Raw genomic sequence first — 20,123 nt, 5'->3', positions numbered from 1 at the left:
TCCTCTGGGCACAATCTCACTGACAGTTGCCCCATCCCATCAGATCCGTTTTAAGCTTTTTTTACCTTCCTCAATCTGATTTTCCTCTTGCTGTCAGCCAGATGTTATCCTGGTTGAGTTTGGGCCATAACTGTTTAGGCACTCTCTCTCAGACCTCTGAAATGATCCAGATTAAAAACAGATACAAAATACCCCTTTGCTCTATTGACTGACAATCAGAACTGCTACAGATGGAATCATTCATGTCTCCCTTCCTTTACACAGTCTAAGCTTCTTCTGAAGCCTATTGTAAGGAAAGATGCCCTGTTCAAGCAGGGCCACTGAGAGTTGGTTGCCTAGGAATATGTGCAGACCTATTGAATATCTCCAAAGATGGAGACTCTGCAAACTCTCTAGGTAATCTGTTCCAGTGCTCGGTCACCCTCACAATGAAAAAATGTTTCCTGATGTTCAGATGGAACATCCTGTGTTTCACTTTATGCCCATTGCCTCTTGTCCTGTCACAGGCCACCCTCACTTCAGGTATTTCTATGCTTTGATAAGATTTGACCTGGTCTTCTCTTCACTAGGCTCAACAGTCCCAACTCTGATTAAGGGACTGGATCATCTCTCCTATGAGTAAAGACTGATAGAGTTCGGACCTCCTGTCCTTTGCTGGCTTCCCTCCAGTAGCTCTCTCTCTCTCTTATACTGAGGAGACTGTGTCTGGAACTGGACACAATACTCCTGGCCTCAGCAGGGCTGAACAGAAGGGAAAGATCACCCTACTGCAGCCCAGGATACTATTGGCATTCTTTGCCATAATGGCACATTACTGGCTCATGTTCAAATAAATAAGAACAAAGGGAAAATAGTAAGTGTTCTTTTTCTCACCAGACTAAAGAACAATTTTGAGCTTCCTGCATTCTAAACAGTGATTAAAATTTATTCTTGTGGTACATGAGGCTAGTCTTTGCATCATTGCAAAGGAAAAGAGCAAAGCAGTCAATAAAGCTTCTCTCACACACAAAAAAGTACTATCATTGCAAAGCATTATGATGATACAGTACTAGCAGAAGAAAATACAGTTTTTCTGAATGATGTGTTACTCCAAGCTCTGTGCTCCCCCTTCCAGCAGTTTAAGTGACTCAGCAGTCACTGACAGATTTCCAGTGAAGTTGGAACCCAAAACACATTTTGCATGCTGAGAAAATTCTCTCTAAACATGGCTTTCTCTAGCTCTGAAAAATCTGAGTAAGAATTTTATTTTATTTCAGTGGGATATAAGTAAGGTTTTGGCACTACAGAAGTAGAGAGTTTTTAAAAATAACTCCAGTAAAATTGTTACATGTAATTTTTTTTTTCATTTTGCTGCCAGAATTTACTCTTTGTGATTCTTAAGGGGATTACATAGGATATAGTTTCAAAATTTAAGATTTTTTTTCACAGGTTGAATCATTCATGATCCTACTTTCCAAAGTGCTGGCTTTTGAATTTCCTAGCTGCTTACCATTGATAAGACTTTTTATTATGACATTATTTATGTTACATGACATTCAGTGAGATAAGAACCATATAATAATTGCCTGACAAATCTTCAGTAAAATTGAGATCTGAGTATTAATTTATTTTACTTCTATTGACTATTTAAGCTCATTGTGATGTTAGTAATGGGGCACAGCAAAGAATAACCTCAGTATTGTAGCATGGAAACAAAATAAAGCTTTCTCATGCCTAACCTACCAACCATAAGAAAACTATAGTTATGTAACCTCTTAGTCCCAGCCTCTTCCCTTTCTCTCTGTTGTCTCTGTTTCTTTAGTTTTGATCATACAATCATGGACTTTGGAGGTTTACAACACTAACACAGTAGAGTACATTTACTTACGGTTTCACCCCGCTGTCCTGGGTGCCCAGGCAAGCCGTCTTTTCCAGGTGGCCCCTGAAATTGTAAAATACATAAATCAAAGCATTTCTCAGCCATCCTTAATTCTGAAAAAAGTGTGCAATTAGCTGTAAGAATCTCTGATCTCTTTGTTTTTTCTAGACTAGTCTTCAGTACAACTTAACTGCTCCTATATCAGCTATGATTTTAATAATACATCTTCCTTGTGTCCTCCCTGGTATGTGTTAGTAATTGCTTGGAGAGTGACTGTTACGTTGTCAAATGCATGCATGTTCAAAATGTATTTCTGTAAATTCAGAAATCATGGAAAGTCTCTCTCCTTCCCTTCCATTTTTCTTTGCTTAATGACTCAGTTAACACAAAACTAAGCATTACAGGAGTATTTGATGAAATTTCAGTTTTTAGCACAGGAAATAAAAATAACAAATGCATGGTGAATAAAATCACAAGTGGTTTGATGCTTTTGTACTTAATCCACATGAGCAGAAACACACTAGAAGAGCAGTATTACCAGTTCAGGTTGAAGCTCAATTGTGCTATTACTTCTATACATTTCTGCTACTAATGAATGTGTCCCTCTTCATTTTTTCCTCAGGGAATCAATTGTTAAAAGAAAATATACACCAGCAACATAATATTTTCCCAAAACCCAGTCTGTCACCTGGACATTGCAATCAGCATACTAGAAGATTTGCATTTAGTATATTATGCTGAATGTCATATGAGCTGCACCAATGATAATTTTGAAAATGTGAGTTCTTGTCTTAGCCTTAAAGCTCAATAAGCATATTTGTAACCTATACATAAACCATTCCTTAAATAAATCTTCAAATACTAACTTCAAAAACATTGCATGAAAAATAACATTCCTGTTGTTGCACATACTTAATTAAAAAGATACTTACTGGAGGTCCCTTTGGTCCAGGGAATCCAACAGGTCCCTGAGGCCCTTGTGGTCCCTAGTATAAAGGCAACCAAACACATAAAGTTTTACTCTAGCTGCCGTAACACTGTATTGAAAAGTTTGCTTCACTTATAAAATATATGAACTCTGCAGATAATGTCTGGTTACAAGTACAAAGCCTTAGCTCCACTGCCATAAATGTCAGTAGCAACAATTCACATGCATAGAAGGGGATTTCCTGAAACCAATACTGCCTGAAAAGAAAAAAGAAAACAGAAAACTACTTATATAAAGTATGTCTGTGTTTGACCCCTGAAACTGTGCATAATGACGTAGGAATCAACTGTCAGTAAGAAACATCATTTTCTGTGTTGCATAAATCATGGGAATTAATTAATAGCCTGGTGGTCTCTTTAACTTTGAGTCCAACATTCATTGGCAGTTTGTACACTCTGACAATATTTCAAGCCAGTACAAACTTCCAAATAGAGTAAGCTATCCTGAATTACCAGAGTCTAAATACAACATTCTTGCTATAATGAAAAATAGTTGAGATAGCTGAAAAAAACACATAATGTATGAACACTTTATTTAGTTTTCTATAGACACATATATATGAAGAGAAAAAATTTTATGCAGCATGGTTTTACAAATGTAGTTAAAGATGATCATATGAGTTAGTGCATTGTGTATGTATACGTACAAGTATATACATGTGTACATACATGAATGTACACATACATCTATACACATAGATATCTACACAAAGTATTAGCTTGCATGACTGTTTCTTATGTCAGCTTATTAAAATAATTTTTCCTGTTTAGTTTTTAGTGTGCTAAATCAGACAGCAGCAACCTGAAAAACCTTATTTATTCTACATGGTCCCATAGCAGAGCCATGTACCCCAGTCATAGTGTAAGACTTTATTCTTTTCTACTTGGTAAATGATAATCTGGTTTTGCTAAAACATCAGCTGTCAAAATACATTAGAAATGTTGGTTTGAAGTTTGATGCAAAAGACTTGAAGCAGGAGGCCACATCTCTCAAATTATGCTACCTTCTACTCCTCCGATAACATGCTGTTTCTGAGTTCCTGAAGCCTCACTGGTTAGAGCCCAGGCTCAGTTCCGGAGCATGGCTACTTCCTGCAGTAAGCAAAGCAGTGTGCAAATGTAGCTGTGGGAGAGAATCCTTCGTGCCCAACCTTGGAGAATTTGCCCTTAAATGAATCTTATTCCAGGGCAGATATTTATTATATTGTAATACTAAATCTGAGCCAACTAAGAAGTGCTAGTAAAGGAAGAAATCTTTATGATCTTACTGCATTATCCTTCATTTTTATTTTCTCTTCCAAAACAGGTGTAAAAATTTTTCTGAAACCTCCATAGCACACCAATATTTTTCATATGAGGTTCTGGGGTTTTTTTTGATTCTGCTGTCTCTGCTTTCCTCATTTGCTTCTGGGTATAACATAGAGCATATAGTTTCCAAAAAACTGAGGAGTTTTATAGAGGAAAACTATTAAAATTGACTCAGTTACTGTAGAAAATATATGAAAGAAATTGGTCCCTCTCAGTAATTGGGTTATAATACCACAACTCCAAGTTTTACTGTTGGTTGCACCTTCTTTCTCATAAATTCCCACTGTACTTTGATCCTTGCATCTTGAGGCTTTTTAGGAAAAGAAGATTTGCATTTTTTTAAATTCACATTATGGCTTGCAGATTTCAAGCCTCTGGATTGATGGATTATGTGAGAAAAAGCAATAGAATACCAACAGCATGTTGTCAAAATTACATTTTCTTTTTTGTCATTAAATTTTATTTTAACAGTAGCTACACAGGACATATTATTTAATGTTTACATGTCTGGTATCTGAAATAGTCTCAGCGGAGTAGAAATGATAGTTTAATTTTTTGGCTGAAATTCACCCCCATTGTGAAGCAAATAGAATACCTCACACATATTACACAAGTGATATGAGATGTGGTGCTCTGCAACTCTTCATCTCTTTGCTCTAATCAATTTCTCTCCAGGGATGCCTTCATCTTGGATTGATCTGCTCATTGTTTTCAGTCCCCCCACAGCTTTTCTTTCTTGTAACTTCTTGGAGCTGTCAGCAAACTCCTCCTTCACAAAGCTCTGCTATTCACCTTCTGGTAGCCTGCCTCTCATGTTCCACCTCAGTGTAAACCAACCTACAGTTCATTTCTTGGACTATGCCTAGATCTCTGCATTCAGCATCCTAGTTAACTCATTCCTCTCTTGAATCCCAGCTTCTTGCCTCTGTGTCTCTTACTTGACACATCATTCCTGTTTCACCCAAACTTTCCACTTACTCCTGTTGTCCATGTTCCACTTGCTACATTGCCTTTTGCTTGATATAGAGGTACTTTCAACTTCTTACTGCAGCCCCCCTTGGAGTGTTGCCTTCCATATGTACTGGCTACATTCTAGTCCTCCAGTCCTCAACTTTCCTTCTGTTCTATCCTACTTCTCCTCCTTACTGCAAGAACGACTGTCCTGCTCCGCTAACCAGTCTTTTGAACAGTTAAGTAATATTCTGCTTCAGGAATGAAAGAGCTAAAACAACGAGTATGAAAGGTTTTTAGTAAACTAAAACTTTTGTTTCCAGTGTACTTCGTATTGATTTTTTTGGCATATGCTTTAATGGCTTTCAGTCAAAAGAAAAAGAATTTTTTTCTTAAGCAGAAAAATGTGACATTAGATATGCAGGCATGTGCATTCCCTTACGTGTGTGTAGCAGACAGATGTCTATTAATTCTCTACTTGGAACTGCTGAGGATAAACCAAGCAAAATTAACCTTAATTGCTTTATGCAGACACACAAACTGAAAATTTGAGATTTCTAGAACACACGCATGCCATGCTCTTGTTCTCATTAGTTTTATGGACGTCCTTATCTCAAGGAAACTACAATCAAACCATGTGGTCTGATCCTATGGCTTTTTTCCTTTCTCAGTTTGCTTAGTCATTGTAAAAAAAGACCAGTTTATTGTTGTTCTGCTAGTATTATTACACCAAGTGTGCATGTATTCAGCAAGAAAATAGTGTAACAAAGTGACATTATGGAACACAGGAAAACTGAGGAGTAAGACTTCTGGAGATCACTGGGACTTGGGGGTAGGTACTGGGAAAGGATTTATAGATTTTTTACATGAAAAAAAGATTAGTAGTTTAATGAAATACGACTACAAAAGAAAGTTTGTTCTTAAGTTTTGCAAAAATACTTTGACAGAGAGCATGTCCACTTAAACTGAGTTGTTTTTCAAGTGCTGCTATCACAAATCTGATTTATCAATATTATTTTTCTGTATACTGCTGTGTAATGGGCTATATTGGATTTGTGTATTGATTGGTAAAATAATAGCAAGCAGAAACTTTTATTTTAGCAAGCACAATAGGATTTCTCAAGCATGCAGAAAGTATGTTGAAGGGAAGCCTTAGCTGATTAGAACAAAAAAAAAAAATCAGCTGCTTCAACAAAGAAGCTTCTGGAGATTGTTCGAGTAATTTGTAAATCCCATAAACAAGCAGTACACTGCAGTAAATAGGGCATTCTTAAGAGCACAGGCTGGCAAGTACAACTCTAAGTTGCATTTGGATATATACAAAGTCCATGGATATAATACAAAGTGTGTATATATTCTCTGTGTCCTAATTGTACAAAACTGAGATACAGAGGGAAGAAACTTTCAGCGAACTTCAGCTACCCCATTCATAACTTTGTGAAAAGCATCACTGGAACTGAGGTTTTGCTTGTTCTGGTTACTCTGGTTGGAGAACGGCAAAGACATGAGAGGGAGAACTAAAAATAAAACAACCCTCCCTCAAATAACACTCCTATGTAGTGGGTCAAACAACATGTACATAAATAGCTTCCACATACCCTTTCACCTGGTGGGCCAGGAGGACCATCATTGCCTGCAGTACCCTGGAAAAGAAAGGCAATATGTTCAAGGATTAGACTTCTATTTTATTTAAAAGAAACAGCCTTTAGCCAATCTATACAGTGTGCTTGATAATTACCTTTGGACCTGGTTTGCCAGTGGGACCTCTGGGGCCTCTTGAGCCTCTTGGACCCTGTCAATTTAGCACAGATGCACTTGAGGATAATTATTGGATACTATCATAAAATCAAAATAATTCTTCACAGTATAGTAGAGGAGATGAATATAGGAAAGCCTTTAAAATGCAAAGCAAAAGTACATACCGTTGGTCCTCGCTGTCCTCTGGGGCCTGGTTTACCATGTAATCCCTGTAAAGTTCACAGAAATCATCTCAGCAGACATTGTAGTTGTGAGAGAAGGTTTTTTGTTTTGTTTTTTTTTTACTGAAGTGGGGCAGATTGCAGCTCCCTTAGTTTTAAATATTGTCTTTAAGTATCTACTTTGCATTTCAATTTACAGAATCATGGTCCTTGATAAAATTGATTATCTTTCTGAGTTCACTGGGACTTGTAGCTAAATGTGCTAAATTTCCCTCAAAGTCAGATTCTGTCACAGGCATTAGAACTTTTTAAACTACTTTAAAATAGTAATGAAGAGAGCACACAACAAGCAGAGTCCTTCTGCAGTAGTCTGAAAGCCTTGGTGTAATTTCCAATGTAATAGCAGCCTTGAAGACAAAATTCCCAGGTTCCCATGGACAGCTCCACAGGTTAACAGAGCAAAAAAAGGGCAACCCTCTCTTTTTTAATAACAGAAACAGGGACTGTAATAGCTACCAGGATTCTGCACACTTGCACAGAGATACAGAACTTGCCAGAATACCAGCCCTTAATTTTTTGCTTCAGTATATCTCTTAATCATAGTCAAGAGGTTTTTTTGTTTTGTTTTTTTTTTTTCCTTAGGCTTGGCATTAGTATTGCTGTGCATTCTAATGCAAAGAAGCTTAAAACTCAATAGAGTATACTTCAGGTAGAAGAACGAACCTGATGACTGGTACTTTCTTTCTTTGAGGTAAACACAACAGCAACAAAAAATCAGCAGAGATATTTTAGTATAAATATTGCTTTTATTTGAAATAAATTAAATGCACACACCTGTTTTCTTGAGGGTTTTCTTGTGTGTGGGGTTTTTGGGTTTTTCTACATTGATTTTTACCTCGCTTATCAAAATAAAAATTATATGTTGTTCTTAAAGTGCTACACAGCTTGGGAAGTTCTCAGGGACAATGACTGTCTTTCCTAGTACCAGTGTGTATGTTAGCATAAACCACGATGATATCGCTTTAGGCAAGATTATTAACAATACCTCATTCACATTGCAAAATGAGCAGTTATTGTCTCATTGATGATCAGCATAATACTTAAGTATGCATGTGGCTTGAAGGTATTAATGATGTGGTTAGTACCCTAGCTGAATTGAAGACTTTATGAAGGCCGAATAATGGATCAATATAATTAGATTTTCATAATTTTAAATCTGTCCTTTGATGTTATAATTTTGCTTGGTTTTTTTTTTTTTTTTAATCTGATATCTTGATTAGCAGTCATGTCTCATTTTTCTCAACAAGGAGAAAAAAAATGTTTTATTGCTTGCGTCTGTCCATATCATATTTTTATCTTAGCTAAAATAATACAAGAACAATTTAAACCATACATAAGCAGTGCAAATGCAATTGGATTTCATATATTTCATCCTGAAATAATGAATCTCTGCTTGTGTTCATCCTGCAAATTTAAATGGATTCTTAAGAACAATGACATGCATTACTTCAGTTTGACTTCAAGTTGCTATCATTTATGAATTCTGATTCATCATCCTAATTTCATCATCTAACAACATGTTCTTCTATGTTCAGCTGAGCTTTAGAGACAACAGCACAGGGACCTCTTTCTAACCTATATTTCATTTTTACAGTTTCAAGAATATGCATAACATCTTCCCTCACCTGCTTCAAGTAAACAAAGCAGCAAAAGCTGCAATTTTACATCTATTTTTTAATATATGTAATAGTATATGTTCTTTGTCTTGTCTGGTATATTTTACATTTTCAAAGCTCAGCCTATAAAAAAAGCTTGTGTCAAATCAGAATACTTATGAAGTACAGGTTGAATTTCCTTGAGGGTAAATTGCATGGTAGCAGGATAATTCATGGGATACAGGAAAATAGTCCTTGCCAGGTTATGTGCTATACTGTCAAGAAAGATGCTTCAGCAAAGGTAATTTCTTGTCTTTTTTCCAAATATATAATTGTCATAAAATACACAGTGAGAAAGTGTCTGAGTTCCTGTATATTGAGATTAATACCTTAAAGAATGAGAACTAGTGTCTCAGTATGGTCTGTTTTACATAGCTGTGAAGGTTCATCTTAAGTGTGAAAAGCCTGTTTTTATAGTTCTTTAGGTAGTAGTATCTTTGTATCCTTAGGTTTCAGTTACTTCCCATAGCACCGAGTTCCAAAAGTTAATTAAATGTCATGCAAGCATGAATTATCATACCCTTGCACCTTTCTCTCCATTGGCACCTGGAAATCCTGGGAAACCAGTTGAGCCCTACATAAGAAATCAGTGCAAATATCAGAGGATATCAATAGCAAACCACTAATATAGCCAACATTTAATTTCTATGCAAAGCACACCTCCAACATCACATACATTGTACACTTCAAACTTGCAAGTCTCATAGCTCTGATAAATAGCTGTAAATTAACTTACCATAATGCCTTAAGTCCAGAATGCATTAAAAAAATGGGTGTATAAAATGGACATTATTTGTCATCTTATTAGACAATAAAGTATTAATTAAATCTCCACCATTTTTAACATTGGAAAAAAAAAAATCACTAGAAATAACTGTGTGATAATGAAGAGGAACAAACAAGGATTTGTTGCCTCACAGTATAATAATTATTTTACAAAAGGACTTCATGCAAAATAATTGCAAAGTGTTACCACATCTGAACAATGGTCCTCTATTCACTTTATTGAGCTGTAAATGATTTCAGGTGCTTTAATCACTGTAGGCTGACCACTGGCCAGTTTCATTTAACTGATACATGCAGTTTGTACATGTGCTTTTTTCTCCTGCTAACTGTCCAGTCTAATCTGAACAGTACTATTTTCTTTATGGTATACAGGTCCAGAGGGACAGCAAACTTGTTACCTGCCAAGGTGTTAATTTGTCATAAGCAACTTGGGGTCAAAGAGGTGACAGACTTGACAGAATATACTTTTAAGGGACTGGAGATGAAAATCAAAGCAGTTTTTGGTTTGGTCAGCCACTGAAACTACAGGCCAGACTCCTGGCTGTGATAATGCATCTATATCTGTGCAGCTTGGTATTAGTATTGGCAAATAAAATGTATATAACAAAAACTTTAAAATTTCTTGGTCCTCTTGTTTGAAACATCAGTAAGTACTTTTTCCTTTTTTCTCTTTTTCTTACTTATGTTTTCCTTTTAATGAATCTTCTTTCACATAATCATTCCAATTATCCATTAGTGACTCAGAGGCAGTACAACTTCACTGACACTGGTTCTCATGAAAACCTGACTGATATTCACTGGTAGGAGAAAAGGAAGATATTTGCTTTTCTTTTCTTTCTTCCTTTCTTTCTTTCTTTTTAGTTCTTCACCAATTATAACTTAAAATGTGAATAAAACTGTGAAAATTCTACTCTGTGAAGTCCAAGCATGTTCCTTACAATTAGAAGGCCAGAGGAAAACACAAACTGTAATGATCAGGCATTAATGGGCATGACTTGGTTCTAAATATCTTATATAGACAGTACTTTTTGCAGTTGTGCTAATCAAGAGGGACTGAACAGGAGAAAAAAAATAGTGAAAATTATCAGATAATGGCAGTACTCTAAGAAAAATTCTTAGAAGAAAAAGAATGAAAAGCAAGTAAGTGACAAGAAAAAGAATGGTGTGAACCTTCTTGACAATACTGGGTCAAGATTTCTTACTTGCTTTACACAGCTAATGTGTTTTTCTGCTTCTTTTTTTCTCACTCCCTTACATTAGTTTGAACTGGGCTGTGAATAAGTTTCAAAACAAGTCTCTAGTGAGTCGATGTATTGTAGCTGTTATTACTCTTCCTTGGAAGTTTAAGTGACAAATTAGAAGAGCAAACAGTGGATTCAGCTTGAGAACTACTTTCAGTTTTAATGTGATAAAAATTTAATGTAATGAAATTCTTGATTAAGTCTTTGCTGAAAAAAGAATCAATCCACTTTGAAGTGTTACTTCATTTTTATTCTTAGAACTGAATAATGTAAAACCTCTTTGATCTTAGACTTTTCTAAAGACAGTTCTAAAGGAGAACAAAAAGAGAGACTGAAATCTCAGACATTTGTGTTAAGAAACAGAAGCAAAAAAACATGTCTCTCAAGGTGAATATTTTTCATTAATAATTTCCATATACCGTTTTGGTAATTTTCACTGACACAGAGTGGTCAATGAATAAGCATTCTTCAGATAGTTCATTAACTTGACTAAAAAGGGACAAAGTATAGGGCAGAGTCAGAAAAACACTTTGCTTAGCCAGCCAGGAAGTTGAATTTTTCAAAAAAATCCTAATTTCAAATTTTAAAATAAAAAGTAGAGCAAAAATGAGGATTTTACTGCAGATTGATTGTTCAGTTGTGTAGAAGGGGAAAGGGATTCTTTTACTTGCGATATTTCCCTAGATGAGTCATCTTTGAGACAATGTGGAACGTCTCCCTAATGGCCTCCTCTACACTGGGAAATGTCTGTAGAATTATGTTTTTATTCCATTTTTAATTTCTTGCTAATCTCAGAAAAGAGAGTTTGCAATTAATTTAGTGTGCCCATTTCCTAAAGCTGTGTTAGGATGACCTTTTTAAAAATATGTTTCATAAAAATGTTTTAAATATATAGGCCCTCACTCAAATCAGAAGCCACCCATATGGTTTTCTATTGCAATAAAAACATAAAAGATAGCTGAAGGACAGATGTAGGCACATAACTAAGGGTTCGGTTTTGCCATGTTTGTTTTAACAGAAGCAAAAGGAAAACATGATGAAAATTGTAAATTACATGTTTCAAAGAAGTACGCCTTATTCTATGGAAGAAGCAGTAATGACACAAATGGAACCCTTGTACCACATAGAAAACTGATGTATTACTCCATCACTACCAGCATCCATTTAGTGGTCAATATAGTGCTCATTCTCTTTCAACCATATCAGCAGTTTCTCTGTTTTCAAATTGTTTAATGTGTGTTGGTCTAATGCTCACACAAAAACACAACTCATGAGAGGATGGCAAAGGTTGAAGGCAGAAGAGTTAAGAAGAGGAAAGGTAGTGCTCCTTAAAGCACTCCCCTTCCATACCAACATTTTTAAAGATTTTACTTCAGAACATGATTATCAAGAAAGGAAACGTGAAAAATAGCCCTTGCTTTGATGCCCACACTCTGCTTCTCCAAACACACAAATAAAGTAACTGCCATTGTGATTAATGTCAAAACATAAGATATACAGCTCATTTATAGCTCACCTTTGGACCTTGTCTTCCTGGATATCCTGGCAATCCGGGTACACCAAGCTTACCCTGCAATAAGAAGGCAGTGTTAAATTTTATTTTATCCTCCTTAGTGGTTCAGCAAACTTCTACAGAAAATATTTTTTCCACATCTTAGACTGATGATACTTCATGGGATACATTATTCAATTAAAAAAAAATTATCATTTTAACTATTAATCAGCAGTGGGCTTAGTTCCACAAACTTAAATAAAAATCTCACTCCAGTGAATGAGTTCAGCAAAGCCAATCACCCAGTGTCTTCTTTTCCCCCCCATTAAGTGCTGTGTAGTGATGTGGGGCTGAGGTAATTAAACTATTAATATTATCTAAGAAATCAGGTTGTTAATAGGTTTAAGTGAAAAGAAATCTTTTTTAATTTATACTGTGTGATGGCTGCTTTTTTTTCCATGAATAGACATTTGAAATACCAACTTTTTCTTGAACAGTCCTAAACTGTTTGAGACTATGATAAAACATACCCCACTTAATATTTGCCAACAATAGATTTGTCAACAAATATTACAACCTTGCTATGTTCAGAAAGGACAACAGGATGAGCAGTCTGATCAACACTGACATCAACCATTCCTAGAAATGAAATACAATACCCTACCCCATTGAGTTGGTTGAGAAAGAGATCTGAACACAGAGAATACAAGACTACCGTGGTACTTTCATTACTATGGAAGAGTAGTACCTTTGTATTAAATAAGTCATAGGAATGACAAAGGAATAGGATGTTGACAACTAGTCTTACAGATGCTTCCCTAATATTGTGGGGTGATCTACAAGTTTACAAAGATTATTCTAGTCTTTATGCTAAAATAAATATCACAGGACTAACATCATAGAATTGTCCTCTGACCCAAAAGTTTTGGCCAAGTATCTACAGAATATCCACAGATGTTTGACTTACAATGGACAAGAAAAGGTATAAATATTTGTAGAAAAGGAATAACTTTGAGTCTACAATTCCATACAGTTCTTCCTGGAGAACACAAATACATTGAAGGTGAAGATAATATGATCCTTATTATACGAGATTTTTTTGCTGATCTAGTTAAAACTGAGTACACTGGTTTCTGGTGTGAACTCAGCCTTGCATTCATGTAGGAGAATAGTTTGGAGTTTCTTTTTTTATACATTCTTTAATTAATAATCTAATGAATCAATTCAATTACCTAATAGCCGCTGAGATGTCTTGCAAAATTGTGAGAACATGAATTCATAAATAGCTCCTAACAGTTAAGTAAAACTGAAAATAAATATTTTTTGTAATAAGTGAACTCAGATTTTGGATATACACTTTTCTAAGAGCTTATGAATTACATTGGGCTTAAATTATAACCTTAACACCTTTCTGAATTTCTACTAATGGCATACTTGCAAAAAGTAGCAACTTTTGATGAAAAGAGAGTTTGTTCCCAAGTCTGCTGTATCTGTTTTTTTCTTTCTGGCAAAACTCTTAGCTGTGAGCTTTCTATCTTTTTAGTAGTACCATGTACTTATTAAGATTTCAATGTATATTTTCAAAGACTGTATACAGACAAAAAGACAGATAGAATAGTTAATCATAATGTCAGATGGGATGTTGCTGGAAAATACTAACTATTCCTATTTTAAAGACAGCACAAGTGAGAAAGAAATGTAAAATGCGCCTTCTGTCTTATTCTTTTCACGACAGAACTAGCATTAAAGCCAGTTACAAAAAAAAAATTAAGGGAAATATTTTCACCAGCATCTTCTCACTTTTGTGAATTATAGCATACACATCTCTGAACCATCATTTTTGTTTTATTTTATTTTAGCATTCTTTCCCAATTATCCAAAATGCCACTGCTCAAATCACCTTTCTTTTTTGATACTCATAATCAGTGAAATATGGTACCAGCACATGCATTCCTCAGCCTCCTTTCCTTCTCCATACCAGCCTCAAGTGGTTTTTTGTGGAGGTCAGGATTCTACAGATATTTGTACTTATCTTTATGCTTGTTCTCTCCTGTATTTCATATCACTATCCTTTTTTCACTCCACCCTTTTAATAGCCCCTTTTCACTTTTGCCAACCCTATTTTGGATTTTTTTTCAGGATATTTTTTCTTTTTAAATAAATCTTTATGTCACTATTTCTCATAATATGACTGTGAATATTAATTCACCCTCCAGCAGCACCTTTAGCCTCCTTTGTGCCCAACTATTTTATTTGCATCATATTTTTTTAGCTGGCATGCACTGTATGTAATTTGGGATAAGAATTTAGCTGCCTTACATGTTGATAAAGTATTATAATGTCATTTTTGTATACTTAGAAAATTATGATTCCCAATACTTGTTCAAATGTGAACTCCAGAGGCCTGCTGTAGCAGTGTCTCATAAAAGCTACTGTTAGGTAACTAAAGATTTTACAGACCTGGAGGCTTGTTTTTTTAGTGATGATGATCATGGGCTCCATCTATGTTACGAGGCTATGACATGTTCATGTTTGTATCTGGCCACTGACCTTTTCACCAGCTGGACCAGCAGCACCTGGGTCCCCAGACGGACCTGCTCGACCTTTTGGACCTTCTGGACCATCTTCTCCTCGTGGACCTGGCTGACCAACTTCTCCCTAAAATACACCGCCTTATAAATATGGAACAATTGCCTTTATGCATATATTAGAGACACTACCTACAAGTACTTTTAAATAAGTTTTCAGTAAATGTAAACAGAGATTAGAATCACAGAATTGTTTGGGTTGGAAGGGACCTTTAATGGTCACCTAGTCCAACCCCCCTGCAATGCGCAGGGACATCAACTACATCACATTGCTCAAAGCCCCGTCCAGTTTCCGATTAGGAATATACCACTGCTTATGCTTATAATATAAATGCAAATACATAAAAATTAGGCAGTAAATATTACTTTCACAAGTGTAAGAGCCTAGTCACCTTGCCTGAAGAGAGCTGCATTTTGAAACTGCATATTCTTATTCTTCCTTCCCTAAATTCTTGTGAAGGCCCTCTGATAGTCCATAGAAAGAAAAATGTCTGTATCTAAGTACTTATGTGGATACTGCCTTCACAGTTATTTAGGTATACAGAAAACAGATATAGGCTAGGAGCCTCTTGTGAGAGGCTCCACAACACTTCCTATGAAAGGAAATAAGTGCCCATTGGGCTAAATAAGCAACATTTTGGAAGAGGAATACAAGATGCTAGGTTGGAATGGAAACACCTTTATCCTGGATACATTAATTTTCCTCAGGCAAACACTGGATATCTTGGAATCTGGAAAAGGAGATTCCCTAGGAAGAAGCTTAGTGCAATGGATATCCAAGACTGACATTCTCTTTGTCTTTATAACTGCACCATTGTTGATTCACAAGAACCAAATTTCTGGCTCAAAACTGTGCCTGCACAGGGAATAGAAATAATTTAAGCTACTATCTTTATTTTTAGTTTAAATGTATTTGTTCACCTCAGTGATCCTTTCAAAATAATAACACTTAAACTTTTTAAGAACATACGGGCTATGAATAAATGCTTACCCGGTCACCTTTAAGGCCCATGTCACCTTTAAATCCTGGAAAACCATCTTCACCCTAAAAAAGGCAGAAATGCATGTAACGACTTTTAGTAATAGTGAAGATTTTTTTTTTTTCTGCGGACAGAATAAGAAAATTTATTTACTACAGATTAAAATAATTTGCACAGATAAAGTGAGAACTTCAGACACCAGAAAATCTAATATGGCTATTGCTATTTTAGAGAAAGTATATCAGTTCACTGTACAAAATGACTTTTTAGTTTGAAAGTTCTTAATAACAGCTGTTTAAAGCTGTTTAAAATCTTTTTAATTCTTCTGTTTTATTATGAATTATCTTGTAAAGTCCTTTCTTAACTCCCAAGCCTTTTTGATTATCACTCTTTCTAATAAGGTCATCCATTTGCTTAACTAAAAAATGGGTGGCAAATTGTTCAGTGTTTTTCTTTTTGATAGCAGAACGTCCCTTTTAATTATTTTTTCTTTTAATTAGCGTCTTAATAGTATAATGAAAGGAATAAAAAATTTGCTGGTTGTAATAGGTAAATAAAAAGATAGACATATAACCTAAAAGAAGAAGTAGTTCATAACCTAAAAGAGTAGTAATTTCTATATAATAGTTCAATGTCTGGCAATACACAGCCCTGCCTACTCCCATTGGCTGACGTGATTGAAAGAAAGTAGAAAAAACAATGGACATGAAGATTGAACCCATATAGAGTGGCAAAACAGGTATGCATTATTGTTATTCCTAGCAAGAATTACTTATTTACTACCTAGTAAATTCTGGCAGAGAATTTAGTCCAAGCATTTTAATAGGCTTCCGTGCTGAAGTACTCACACAAAGCAGACAGTACTCACACAAACTTCATTTACACCTGTATGAGTTAGTTCAGATACAAATAGAAATCTCCAGAGCTGTTCAGTTGAGTTGTTCATTACTTGGTCTAGCATAACTGATCATCTTTTGGTTCCCTCTTTCTTACAACTCATCATACAACTACTGTTCCAACATCCAGACAACAAAGATTACTGACTGCATTTTTATCTGATGCTTAGTTATATCCTGAGAGCAAAGGCCTTTGTGATGGAAGAGCACATAGTGAAATGTTTTACTATGATGCTGTTAGTTTTTTATATGCTGAAGTGATACTGCTGACTTAGAATCTGAGTAATATTTGGACTGTCAGTAAAGCCAGGAAACAGTGATACTGTGCTCCATGTTACTGAAAAAAAAAACAAAAAACCAAGACAGACTTTCTATTTCATCCTCACTTTGAAAAATAAGTTTGTATTTTGCATTCCATGGTCTACAAAAGCTTTATCTTCTCCCTGATCAGCAGTTGAGACATACTGCAAGGCTAAAGTCATTTTGACTCTGTTCAGAAGTAGTCATACTGTATGCAACAAATAACTCTAGAAAGGGTGATAAAAATAGATCTTCTGGTGGTAAACAGCTCAAAATAGGTGAGGAGACATTAAAATAATAAAAAAACCCCTCAAACAAGCAAATATAGTTTCTCAACAGTATGTATTCCTGTAAAAAAGAGATGAGGCAACCAATCATGTTTCATTAAAAAAAAAATACTAAAAACCATTCTAAAAGTGGTTTTCCCATGCTTTCCAGATGGTGAAACTAAGCTTCATACAGTCATCTTATATTGTATAAATTAAAAATTCAAGGTGATCTTTCTTAAACCTTAGGGAGAGGTGAAAAAGGTAGAGTGCAGAATACACAAAAAAAAACCTCTAGCTGTAAAAGTTGCTCAGTTATGGCCATGGACAGAAATAATTATATGAGAACGCTTTGCTACATATCAGCAAGGACTGACCATGTGCCATCAACTGACCAAATGGCTGCCAAAAGAACTGAAACTCTTCTTCAGCTTTCACAGTGAGGTTCCAGCTATTGAGATCTACAAGAGGTTTATTTTATTCCATGGAGGAGGAGAGAGCAGAATGCTCTATTTCTTCTTCCGCTGTTAACAAAAAATAAAGTAGCTAAAGAGTTCTAGTCACTTACTGGTCAATAGAGAGATAGACCTCCTCTGACATCCCTGGGACCCTTCCAGATCTACAGAGGCTTTCCTGAATGATCAGTTTATTTATTTGTCTCTTACACTGCTGTCCTCCATGTAATGGCATCTGAATAATTTCAGTAAAAAAGGCCAGTGCACCAGACCTTTAAAGCACTGTGAGGACAATCTATGAAATCTATGTGTGAGCTTTTGAAGTATTCACTAGAGTTCAGTGCAAATGTGAGAGCAATTTTAAGGAACACAGAAATATTGTGGAGATTATGCTAATCAGTATTCATTGATATACACGTATATATACACACATATATCAATCTTATTCATATGTGAGTCCTGTATTTTATCCTAGTTGGATATTAATCACTCGATAAGGCAAATGAAAATCTGTTTTTTGAACCGTCCAGTCTCCACAGGTATTAAACACATTCCTTTTGAGCTTAGATTTAATGAGCATCTCTACAATGAGTACGCAGACTAGACAAACTGTGGTTTAGGAAAGCCTGAAAATGTACACCAACTCCTGGCATCTGAGCCTGAAAGACAGATTTTTAGTGCTGAAATCAAGGTTTTTTGTCAAGAGTGAGTCTTCTGCTTTAGAAACAGCTATAAATACATACACAGTAGCCACCAGAGCCACAAGGCTGAATTTGCCTGTGTGGTCAGGAGGTATGACTGATGGTATTTGTTATCCGCCTCATTCTGAGTGCTGAGGAAAGTTGGAATTTAAACAAATACTGGCTGTAATTTCAGCCACTGCAGACCATCAGAAGTCAGTAGAGATTGCAGTAGTTGGTGTTTGCTCTATTAAGAGTTCTACATACAGAATTATTGGTATCAAGTGGATGTAAAGCTTTCTTTGTGTTCATATATATGCATCTGACTGGGGCTGTCCATCACTTTGGCAAAGCCAAAGATCTGGGACAAAAATACTTGGAGCCTAGAAAGCCATTGGAAGATGCACACAAAAAAATACAAAATCTAGCCTACAGCACTACCAAAACAGATAATACTATTATCACCACAAATCTCTCTGCTGTGCAAACTTCTTAGTATCCACTATAGTGTCTATTAGCAAGAGAGGGGATGTCTAATTCTCTACTTAAGAGCACCTTAGAGAGAAGTTATTTAAACTGGTGTGAAGAGGATCCAAACCCATTCTAATAACTGAAGGTTTTATATTCACTTTGTACCAGTGTAAATAACCATGGAAGTCACTGATTTATGAATTAGGCTTCGTATGTCCTTAGGGTAAGGCAAAAATAAACCCACTGCTGCAAGAGAAAACATATTGCAGTGGAGGAGACAGATGTTGCAGTTAAATACGGAACACAGAAAAAGGGGTAAATTAAATGCAGTCAGATTTACCTTTTCACCTTTGGATCCCTTGAGACCACGGACACCATCAGCTCCCTAAAGGAAGAATATAAAGAATTACCCACATGTATATATTCAGAAAGGGTGGGCAGAGGAATCCAGTAATTAAATCTTACCTTTACACCACGAGGACCTGGATAGCCAATGGGACCCTGAGGACCTGGAGGCCCCTAAAATATATTGGAGTAAAGAACCTTTGTTTGTACAGTACTTGGTTAGCAAGCAGTTCTCTTCTGAGTCTAATCCTTGTTCTTTCACTATAATGCAGCAGTCTTGTGTGAGACTTCAAAGTAACATTGGGCTGCCTGCCACTAAGAAAAGTTATAGCATCACAAAGCACCCTTCAATGTCACTATAAAACTATTAATAAAATTAGGGACTTGGTTCTACTTGTGTATTGGGGAAACTTCTATCCACAATATAAATTATCTGAAACAATGGTAAATGGAAAATGTAACAAAACAAACACAAACAAACAAAAAGACACCAAATAGAAACTAGTGTTGTCTTACTGGAGAAAATATCTGTGTTAATTATTATGATGACACAAGTCAAAAGTAGAGATCAAAATAATGATAATAATAAAAATCATGGTCTTGGGGAGAAAAAAAAAAAAAAAAAAGAGAGAGAGATTCCAAACCTGAAAGCTAAAAGGCTCATGGTGCTATCAATACTAACTGGTAACTGGATGCTGTTATTTACTGTTTCCTGAGCATTTTAGAGATGCTTAACTTCAATACTATGCAATCCGCTGGCAGTGTCTAAAGAAACTGAGTTCTGAAAGCAATGGAAGCAAGGAAGCCTTGAAACATACATATCTGTGTCTGAGGCTGAGTTGCTTTGTTGATTCTCTGATGTCTGAGATGGACAGAGAACAAAAT

At 35.7% G+C, this 20,123-nt stretch overlaps 1 protein-coding gene across 1 annotated transcript in view; it reads right to left on the bottom strand.

The window, feature by feature from the left end:
* COL11A1 (collagen type XI alpha 1 chain) overlaps window positions 1-20,123 on the bottom strand; it is a gene marked incomplete at its 5' end in the record, with an annotated part of 131,970 nt that overhangs the window by 51,897 nt on the left and 59,950 nt on the right. Inside the window, 11 exons of the mRNA XM_029086685.1 lie at window positions 1,868-1,921; window positions 2,791-2,844; window positions 6,703-6,747; window positions 6,843-6,896; window positions 7,027-7,071; window positions 9,259-9,312; window positions 12,282-12,335; window positions 14,808-14,915; window positions 15,837-15,890; window positions 19,234-19,278; window positions 19,359-19,412. Of these exons, the coding sequence (XP_028942518.1) occupies window positions 1,868-1,921; window positions 2,791-2,844; window positions 6,703-6,747; window positions 6,843-6,896; window positions 7,027-7,071; window positions 9,259-9,312; window positions 12,282-12,335; window positions 14,808-14,915; window positions 15,837-15,890; window positions 19,234-19,278; window positions 19,359-19,412 (621 nt within the window). The remainder of the gene's footprint in view (window positions 1-1,867; window positions 1,922-2,790; window positions 2,845-6,702; window positions 6,748-6,842; window positions 6,897-7,026; window positions 7,072-9,258; window positions 9,313-12,281; window positions 12,336-14,807; window positions 14,916-15,836; window positions 15,891-19,233; window positions 19,279-19,358; window positions 19,413-20,123) is intronic.

This window comes from Antrostomus carolinensis, unplaced genomic scaffold (assembly GCF_000700745.2).
Source record: "Antrostomus carolinensis isolate BGI_N321 unplaced genomic scaffold, ASM70074v2 scaffold4589, whole genome shotgun sequence".
Classification (NCBI taxonomy): Eukaryota; Metazoa; Chordata; class Aves; order Caprimulgiformes; family Caprimulgidae; genus Antrostomus; species Antrostomus carolinensis.
The sequence above is the reverse complement of the archived record's forward strand: the minus strand, read 5'-3'. Positions and strand labels throughout refer to the sequence as shown.